Source organism: Myotis lucifugus, unplaced genomic scaffold (assembly GCF_000147115.1).
Source record: "Myotis lucifugus unplaced genomic scaffold, Myoluc2.0 scaffold_4506, whole genome shotgun sequence".
Classification (NCBI taxonomy): Eukaryota; Metazoa; Chordata; class Mammalia; order Chiroptera; family Vespertilionidae; genus Myotis; species Myotis lucifugus.
In genome coordinates, this window is record NW_005875554.1 from 1,551 (window position 1) to 11,850 (window position 10,300).

General features: G+C 37.5%; 1 protein-coding gene across 1 annotated transcript; it reads right to left on the minus strand.

Annotated features, from left to right (window-relative positions):
* Window positions 1–448: 448 nt before the first annotated feature.
* LOC102426283 (protein lin-9 homolog) lies at window positions 449–7,408 on the minus strand. Its single transcript, XM_006108945.3, has 4 exons — window positions 7,288–7,408; window positions 2,728–2,907; window positions 2,478–2,575; window positions 449–1,889 (listed from the first exon to the last, which is right to left on the minus strand). The coding sequence occupies exons 1-4, from the start codon at window positions 7,399–7,401 to the stop codon at window positions 1,784–1,786; spliced, it is 498 nt and encodes a 165-aa protein (XP_006109007.1). The 5' UTR covers window positions 7,402–7,408; the 3' UTR covers window positions 449–1,783.
* Between the last annotated feature and the right edge of the window lie 2,892 nt (window positions 7,409–10,300).

The following is a 10,300-nucleotide window of genomic DNA, read 5'->3' on the forward strand; positions in this document are numbered from 1 at the left end:
GAACCAAGAGGTGGCCAGTTTGATTCCTGGTCAGGTTTTGGGCTTGATCTCCAGTGTGGGGCGTGCAGGAGGCAGCCAATCAATGATTCTCTCTTATCATTGTTTTTTCTATCTCTTTCCCTCTCCCTTCCTCTCTAAAATCAATAAAAATAATTTTTTAATGTAGAAAATACTTACCTAATGCTAGGCAGAATACATTAAAATTGACCTTTCACTAGGTCTATAGTAAGCCACATAACTTACTTGCTTGGTGTTTTCCTGTGATTTACTCAGGGATGGACAAAACTCCTCCTTAAAATAATATTGGATGGTTTTGTTATTCAGAATGAGTTAGTAATTAATCTGTACTGTTTCCCCTAAAAATAAAATTTAATAGAAATTGTAATTCCTTAAAACTTCTTAAACAGAAGGAATACTTATCAACTTATATTAATGAAAATGTAGACAATATTAATTTTCATAGATCAATTTATTTAGAATTACAAATATTAAGAATAAAAGATTTATGCTTTTCTTAATTAACATAACAGTTGAGCTAAATATAAACTCTGCACTAAAGTTCTGCAGTGGCACAGAATATGGAAGCATTTTTAAACTATACAAAAATTTAAAATGGAAAATAATCTCGTTTGTTTTTTATACATTAACATATAAAAAGCCTCATTTTATGAGACATTTAAAAGAATTAAAGCCACTTCTACAGCTATATCTTAAACTCCAAATCTGAAAACAATTTATTATATTTTGACTTTATAATATTCTATATTAAAACAAAGAGAATTCCAAATACACTTTTTACAAGATTAATATTTTAGGCAGGGTTTTCTTTAAAAAAACAAAACCACAACCAAATACAAACCTTTTCTCTGTATTTCACAGCACAGGTTATTATGTTTTCCTTATAAAATCTTTTTACTTTATAAATGGTATATTGTTGGATTTTAACCAATAATTTGGTCTAAAAGTTGTGCAAATAAACAAAAAATATGAAAATAGTGTGTTATCAGTCTTTTCTTTTTTAATAAATCTCATAACAATAGCACTTTTTGCCCTGAACTGACGGGGAAAGAAATGCCAAATCCACTTGCTGAGATTCAGCATTTTGCAAGTAATGGTTTTTTTCCTGCTCCTTCATTTTCTTTCAACAGACAAACAACAAAGGTTTCTTTTATAAATTATGATAAATTAAAATATTTATTATTATAAAATGATCTACAGAACCATGTCACATGGCAAGTATATACTATATATACTAGTACAGTCTGTATTCCCATCTATATTCCAGTGCCTTCCTTCACTCTAGGGCTTCCCATAGCTCATCGTGTCCTTTGAAGACTGAGATGGTGATAGGCTGAATGAACCAGAGTCGCCATTTTCCAGACGCAGTTTCCACACTGCCACACATGTGCATAAAAGACCGCTGCTCCATGTTCTCCACTACAGCTGTCTGCACGTGTAGGGTTGAATTCATGCACATTAAAAAATGGCCAATGTATTCCTCCATGAAATTATGTTCAGACATTTTCAGTTTAAAAACGACTTGCTAATTAACATATGTAATACAAGCAATGCTACTGCAGCTGAATAATAAAAGAAAAATAAATATACTGATGGTCAGCAATGCTGGCATAAGAAGCAGTACAGTATATCAAAATGCCTTATTTGCAGATGTAAATTTCCCTTGTTTTCCAGCAGTCAGGTTATTTGGTCTTGGAAGCCTATATAAAGGGAAAGAACTTCTCGAAAACAATGTCCTATCAGTAGGAATAATTAAATCTTCTACTCAGTCTCTGTTGGTGTTATTTTCTGCAAAGGCATGTAAGTTTCCCATCTGGCTTAGGCCGCTCTGAATATGTGCAACGTGGATTTCTACATTATTCTGAAAGCAACTAAAGAAAGAAAAAATATAGTTAACTGCTTTATTTCACAAAATTAAAAACAATTTTTTAAAAAGGAAAATAGCTAAGAATATTAGGAAATAGCTAAGATAAGGATTCCACCCTTCACAGTAGCCCTAATTCTATGTCAGAACTGACTGAAGGAAGATACTCAAAAGCAGCAAGGAGCCAAGGAGTGATGGGAAGAGGATACTCTATCTCTATGCTGAGCCTCCATGATAAACCAAAACCGAGCCTGGCTGGCGTGGCTCAGTGGTTAAGCGTGGACCTATGAACCAGGTGGTTACAGTCCAATTCCCCTCTCCCTCCCTCTCAGAAATCAATAAAAATATATATTTTTAAAAACAACTAAATATTATGTTTTCTGATTCCTTTATATAAAAATTCCATGTGAAAAAAAAATTCCATGTGAAGTTTCTATTCTATCAATAGACTGGATATAACTGAAAAGCTCTTTTACAATTTATTTAAAGGACACAAATTATGTAAGTACTTCACAAATATGCATAATTCTTAAAACCAGTACTGGAAATCACTGAATTTAATATAAAAATGATTAGGGTACATCTAATGAATTACCTGATATTAGAAACATCTATTGTACTCTTGATATCATTCAATGAATCTGTAAGTGATTTGAATTCAAAGGAATTCAGGTCTCCTCCTTCTGCTAGACACTAAAAGGAAAAAACATTTCAAAATTTAATTTATAGTTCAACTACAGACAAAAAAAATACCGATATAATCTATATATTACAATTTTTTAGCAACAAATTAGCATAGTCCGTTTAGGTGTGGATATTAAGAAAACATTTTCTCCAAAATTTACCTTAATTTGTAATAAAATAGCCGTAAGCCTGGAGATGAGGTCTGTCAGGTTTTTATTTTCAACACAGGGCTGCCCTGCTGAGGAGTTCGCATGCCGAACCATTTCCTGCGCCTCCTCCTCACACCTCCGTCTCAGGTCTGTAGGCTGGTCTGCAGGCTGCAGCCCCTGGTCTGGAGCGAGCTGGACATGAGATTGACACGTAAGATGGGCTTTCATGAAGCCATGCCATTTGTGTGCTTGTGCCGTTTTCAGATTTGGATGTTTACAAAACTAGCATTTATAACAAAAATTATGTGCACTCTTACCTTAGAAGTCTTTTTCTCCTATAACAGTTTTCTAAAGAAAATGAAACAAGCCCTAGCGGGTTTGGCTCAATGGATAGAGCGCCGGCCTGTGGACTGAGGGGTCCCAGGTTTGATTCCAGCCAAAGGCACATGCCCGGGTTGGGGGCTCGATCCCCAGTGGGGGGCATGCAGGAGGCAGCCGATCAATGATTCTCTCTTATCATTGATGTTTCTCTCTCTCTGTCCCTCTCCCTTCCTCTCTAAAATCAATAAAATATATATTTTTTTTAAAAAAATTCTAGATAACCTTTTACCCAGATTCACTGTTTATGGCGTATTGCATTTGACTTAACATTTGATCTCTCTGTTTGTGTATATATAATTCTTTTCCCTTATACTTTTTATCCCTAAATACTCATTATTTTCTAAGTACAAGAATATTGTCTTACATAAGAATAGTGCAGTTGCCCTAGCCAGTTTGGCTCAGTGGATAGAGCATCCGCCTGAGGACTGAAGGGTCCTGGGTTCGATTCCCGTCAAGGGCACATGCTCGGGTTGCAGGCTCAATCCCCAGTGAGGGCCACCGTGCAGAAGGCAACCAATCAATGATTCCCTCTCATCATTGATGTTTCTCTCTCTCTCTTCCTCACCCTTCCTCTCTGAACTCAATAAACAATGTTTTTTCAAAAAAGAATAGTCCAGTTATCACACTCAGGGAATTTAACATTGATATAATTCCATTTTCTAATAGTCCCTATTCAGAATTCTTAATTGACTCAAGGATGTCTTAACATGGCTGTTTCCCCCGAATGCTTTTGGTTATCATGTCCCTTTAATTCCTTTACTTCATGGCCTTCTATTTCCATAGTATTTCATGACCTTGATGTTTCCACAGTACTTCATGACCTTGATGTTTTGGGAGAGGACCCGCCAATTACTTTGTACACCATCCCTCGATGTGGTTTGTGTTTCCTCCTGACTACACTGAGGTTATGCAGTTTGGGCAGGAACCACAGTGTGGTGCTGACTTCTCTGTGGATCATGACCAGGAGGCATCTAGTCCCATCACTGTGGTGTTATCTTTGATCACTTGGTTAAGGCAGTTAAGTGTCTGCAGATTCCTCAACGTAAAGGACCTGCCCCTTAGTCATGAATAAGTATTTGAGAAGAGAGATTGTGAGGCTTTGTAAAGATTATGTACCCACTAGTTTTAGTATCTATTCATGATTCTCATCTTTACCAAATATTACTATGAGAGTTGACAAATGGTGTCTTTCTCACTCTTATCCTTCCTTCCACGTCTATTACTGGTATTTTACTATTAAGAGTTTTTCCTTAAGAAATAATTAATATTAGTGGACTCATGGATCTTATTTTATTCAATGGGTTATAACTTCTTACTATAATTACTTATGCTGAAGCTCAAATTGTCCCAGATTTGGCCAGTGGGGACCCTGTTGAGCTGGTCCCTTCTGATACGTCCCCATAATTCTGGGGCACATTTTACTTCCCTGGCACAGTAAGACGGTCCAGGCTCATCTTCTACACTCTCTGCCCCAGCTCTGGGATCTGTCTCCTTTCCAAGGAGTGCTGCTTCCTTTGTGGGAGAGCAGTGTTCAGACACTGAGATGCGGATGCTGGGTGTGCTCAGTGCGCTCAGGCTGTCCTGGCTCTAGGTTCTCTCAGCACACATCCACACGTACTTATACCCACGTTATAAACATAAAATGAACCAGGAATTCATACGATTCTTCCTAGTCTAGTCGCATACTGAAGGGTTCGCTCTGGTCTCCCCTTCTTGGTAAGTCCTTTCTCCAACAGGGAGAGGCTTGGCTCCCCTTATCCTCATATACTCACTTAACCATTTGCTTAGTCCTAGGACAGTGTCTCAGCATTGCTAACCCTTCACCACCATGAGAGAAACCCTATCAACTCGAGCTCAGCGTTGGTTTAACATTTGGTTGACAAGATGCTATGGTGAAGTCATGTGGACGCGTCTCTGCCCTTCAGGGTGCTCATGCTGCTCCTCTGAACCAGTCAGGCTCCTTTAGAGTTTACCTGTGTTTGCTGAGGAAACAAACACGGACAGAAATGTCACTCCTCCTCTCTCCTCTATCTCCACTCGGCTCCCAGATGGGTTTCTAGTTTATCCTTCCTGGGCGTTTTGGAAAAACTAAGCAGAGGCAAGTCTATTTTATTTCTGTGGATTCCTGTTTCCCCAAAGGTGACCTTTATTTTTCGTGCCTTACTTTTTTCACTTACTATACCCTGGACACTCCATCAGCAAATAGAGAGCGTCTGGGTTCGTTCTCGCAGCAGCAGAGCACTCCACTGTGCGGCTGCACCGTATTATTTAGCCAATCCCCTGGGTGTGGAATTTTAGGTTTTATCTAATATTTTGCAAATACCAATATGCTCCAGTAAGTAGCCTAGTCCTCTAACACTTTCTAAAAAATTTTTTCATTGAAGTATATACATCACTACATAAAAGTTCACAAATCATAAAGTCTATGGACTAATGAATTTTCACAAATCAAACATGCCTGAGAAATCAGCATCTAGATTAAAAAATACAACATTACTTCAGAGGCCCTCTAACGCCAACTTCCAGTGTAATGCTCTGAGGGTAACCACCATCCTGACTTCTAGCATCATAGACTAGCTTTTGAGCTTTACATGCTGGTAAATGGAATCATGCATTATATATATTCTTTTGTGTCTGATTTTATCTGTTCAACATTATATTTGTGAGTTCATCCATGTGTTGCATGTAGTTGCGTTCATTCATTCTCATTGCTGAGAATATTCCACTGGATAATTTTATGACAGTTTATTAATTTATTCTAATATTAATGGGTATTTGGGTGATTGCTAATTTTTGGCTATAATGAACAGTGATGCTATGAACACTCTAGTGTATATCTTTTGGTAAATATCTGTTCACATATATATTAAGTATTGGTATGTACTTAGGAGTACAATTTCTTAGTCATAAGTGTTCTCTCTGACATGTTCTTATATTAAAATCAATATTATACTTCCACAAAAGTACTCTGAAAATTGAGTAATTTTACTTCATTAGAAAATGAGCCTATCACAAAGGGCCTTGTGTACATATGAAATTATACAAAAAGACTGATGGGCAACCCACTTCTGCATGTATCATCAGCTTTGTTATGGCATCTTTTTGTTGTTGTTGTTAATCCTCACCTGAGTATATTTTTTTCCATTAATTTTTAGAGAGAGTGGAAGGAAGGGAAGGAGGGGGACAGAGAAAGAAAGACTGATGTGCAAGAGACACATCGATTGGTTGCTTCCTGTAAACGCCCTGACCAGGGCCTGGGATCGAACCTGCAACCACATTCATATATATAATTTTTAAAAAAATATATTTATTGATTTCAGAGAGGAAGGGAGAGGAGAGAGAGATAGAAACATCAATGATGAGAGGGAATCACTGATTGGCTGCCTCCTGCACTGGGTATCAAGCCCACAACTCGAGCATGCAGCCTTCACTGGACTTGAACCTGGGACCTTTCAGTCCAACACTCTACCCACTGAGCTAAACCAGCTAGGGCCATATATATAATTTTGTGTGCATGATAATGGCAATTCAGAAATAACCCTATGACCTATGTGCTTGAGTTCAACAATCCACAGTTGTAATGTAAAGTTTAAAGGAGGAAGCAACAAAATTGTATACACGGCATGATCATAACTTAGTGATAACAAGCATATACTAGTATATATAAAAACTAAGGGGAAACAAACCAAAATATAGTCTTTGGGACAGCAGAATTAAGTTATTATATTTCTCCCTGACCAGGTAACTCAGGTGGCTGGAGCATCATCCTGATGTGCCAAGGTTGTGGGTTCGATCCCCAATCAGGGCACATGCAGGAATCAACCAATGAGTGCATGAATAGGTGGGACAACAAATCTCTCTCTTCCCCCACACCCCGTCCTCTTTCTCTCTAAAATCAATCAATAAACATTTTTTTAAAAGAGTAATTATTTTTCTAAAATTTTTTGAGACCTATATCAGTTGTAATCCAAACGAACAAAATCAATAAAATTGATAGCTCACTGGATATAAAAGCACTGTTCAACACTGATACTGTAAGGAATAAAAATATATATGAAATATGGTTCTGTTAAAGGATTTTATAAAGATATTGGCTTAGTTTGGATTTTTTAAAGTGTGTAACAGTATTAAGCTTCAAATGAAAGTATAGAGGGCACAGATCCTCAAGGGAAATTCATGCAAATTACCTACCTCATAGCAGTACTGCTGAACTTTATGCAAAACTTTGTTTAGGTCCTTGTTGAGCTGTTCAAGCTCTAGAACGATTGTTGCATATCTCCGCTGAAATTCAATGCCAATGGGCATGGAATATGATTTCTGAGAAGAAGAAAATCAGATTTTCATAAGGATTTTTTTGAGCAGTGCAATTTCAATGATCTAATAAGAGATCTGACCTATCCAGTACAAACTAAAGGTTATTAGAATTGTCAATACTCAATGCCATACTTCTTGTGTGTCATAACAACACTATGTACTGTTACTTGGAAGACTGTCTTTATTCTTAGAAGCATCATGATGTTTGCTATTTACTTTTTTAAAAAGGAAATATTATACAGATAAACCAAATGAAGCAAAATTGCTGATTCTATATTATGTTCCTTATATTAGTGTTTCAACTTTTTTCTAAGTTTGTGATTTTTCAAAATAAAAAGTTGGTAAAAAATTGTATGTAGTCATTTAAAGGGTTTTAGTTATTTAAACTTAGTTGATTCTCCATCTGGAATCAATTCACTATAGCATCATGGTTAAGCACGGATGCTAGTTGGAGTATATATGTTCAAATCCCAAGTCAGTCACCTACTAGCTGTGTGACCTTAGCAAGTTCCTTAATCTTTCTGTGCTCTGTCTCCTCATCTGCAAAACAGGGATAATAAGACTATATACTAGATGGGATTATGGCAAAGATAAAATGAAATAATACATGCCCCCACATAGAAAAAGCTCAATAAAGCCCGGCAGGCGTAGCTCAGTGAACCAGGAGGTCACCGTTGGATAACCAGTCAGAGCACACGCCCAGGTTGCGGGCTCAATCCCAGTGTGGGGCGTACAGGAGGCAGCCGATCAATGATTCTCTCTACTCACGGATGTTTCTAGGTCTCTCTCCCACTCCCTCTTTGAAATCAATAAATACATATTTAAGAGGGGGAAAAAGAAAATGGTCAATAAATGTGAATTGTTACCATCACTGCCATCATTCCATATTTGCTTCCCATTAGTAAGTGTAAATGGACTTTGATTTCATTTCCTTTTCTCTCTTTACAGTACCGCCAACAAATCACACTCTCCATTCCATTCCAGCTACAAATGCTGCAATGAAATGCCTCCAGTGGAGCCAAATTTAACCCCATTTCTTTTTTCGGAAGATTTCCAAGAAACCAGATCAACTGCACCATCTAGGACAGTGGTTCCCAAACTTATTTGGCCTACCGCCCCCTTTCCAGAAAAAATATTACTCAGCGCCCCCTGGAAATTAATTTTTTTTAAATTTTAATAGCAATTAAACAGAAAGATATATGTATTAATGTTTCTACCTTTTTCGTAAAATATAGTAAAGAAAGGTGTAAATTAGAAACATTGAAGTTTGAAATTATGAAACTATTTATTGAACTCAGAATAGAAAGGTAATACAAAAAAAGTTAAAACAAATGCACCTGTGGCCATCACCGCCCCCTTGGATCGCTGCAGCGCCCACCAGGGGGCGGTAGCGCCCACTTTGGGAATCACTGATCTAGGAAGTATGGCTAAGGAGCAAGTACAGTATACCTAGACTGTAGGGATAAACGACTCACACGAACACCATCACAACATTACAATTATCCGAGCTAACAGAAACCTCATGCAGCCTGTCATTTTACAGATGCGAAAACTGAGGCCAAGTTAACTGTCTTACTTAATAAGCACACAACATTAAAATGTTTTAATGACTTAATGGTGCCGATGAAGAGGCTAACATTACTAATTAGAGCTGACTAAAGTGCCAGGCACTCTGGTACTGGCACAAGAACAGACAAATAGACCAATGGAACCAAACAGAGAGCCCAGAAATCGACCCAAGACATTATGCTCAATTAATATTTGACAAAGGAGGCAAGAGCATACAATGGAGTCAAGACAGTCTCTTCAATAAATGGTGCTGGGAAATTTGGTCAGATACATGCAAAAAAATGAACTAGATCACCAACTTACACCATACACGAAAACAAACTCAAAATTTCTAAAGGACTTAAATGCAAGATGGGAAACCACAAAAATCCTACAAAACTCCATAGGCAGCAAAATAGCAGACATATGTCGTAGCAATATCTTTACCAACACAGCTCCTAGGGCAATGGAGACTAAGGAGAAAATAAACAAATGGGACTACATCAAAATAAAAAGCTATTGCACAGCAAAAGAAACCATCAACAAAACAACAAGAAAGCCCGCTGCACATTTGCCAATGTTATCTTTGATAAGGGTTAAATCTCCAAAATTAACAGAGAACTCATACAACTTAAAAGGAAGATTAAACAATCCAATCAAAAAATGGGCAAAGGACCTAAATAGACACTTTTAGAAAGAGGACATACAGAAGGCCGAGAGACATGAAAACATGCTCAAAGTCACTAATCATGCAAGAGATGCAAATGAAAACAACAATGAGGTACCACCTCACACCTGTCAGAATGACTCATCAACAAATCAACAAATGACAAGTGCTGGAGAGGGTGCGGAGAAAAAGGAACCCTCGTGCACTGCTGGTGGGAATGCAGACTGGTGCAGCCACTGTGGAAAACAGTATGAAGTTTCCTCAAAAAATTAAAAATGGAACTCCCATTTGACCTAGTAATCCCACTTCTAGGACTATATCCCATGAAACCGGAAACACCAATCAAAAAGGATATATGCACCCCTTTGTTCATACCAGCACAATTTACAATAGCTAAGATTTGGAAACAACCTAAGTGCCCATCAGCAGATGAGTGGATTAGAAAACTGTGGTACATCTACACGATGGAATACTACACTACTGTAAAAAAGAAGGAACTTTTACCATTTGCAACAGCATGGATGGAACTAGAGAGCATTATGCTAAGTGAAATAAGCCAATCAGAGAAAGATAAATATCACATGCTCTCACTCATATGTGGGATATAATGATCAACATAAATTGATGAACAAAAATAGATCCAGAGACAAATGGCAGGTGAAGTGTGTGTATGTG

Coding starts and splice junctions, on each gene's coding strand:
- LOC102426283 (XM_006108945.3), bottom strand. CDS start 7,401: ATGCCCATTGGCATTGAATTTCAGCGGAGATATGCAACAATCGTTCTA. Junction 2,908..7,287: donor TTCAGCAGTACTGCTATGAG/GTAGGTAATTTG, acceptor TCTCATGTCCAG/CTCGCTCCAGACCAGGGGCT. Junction 2,576..2,727: donor CTATTTTATTACAAATTAAG/GTAAATTTTGGA, acceptor TTTTCCTTTTAG/TGTCTAGCAGAAGGAGGAGA.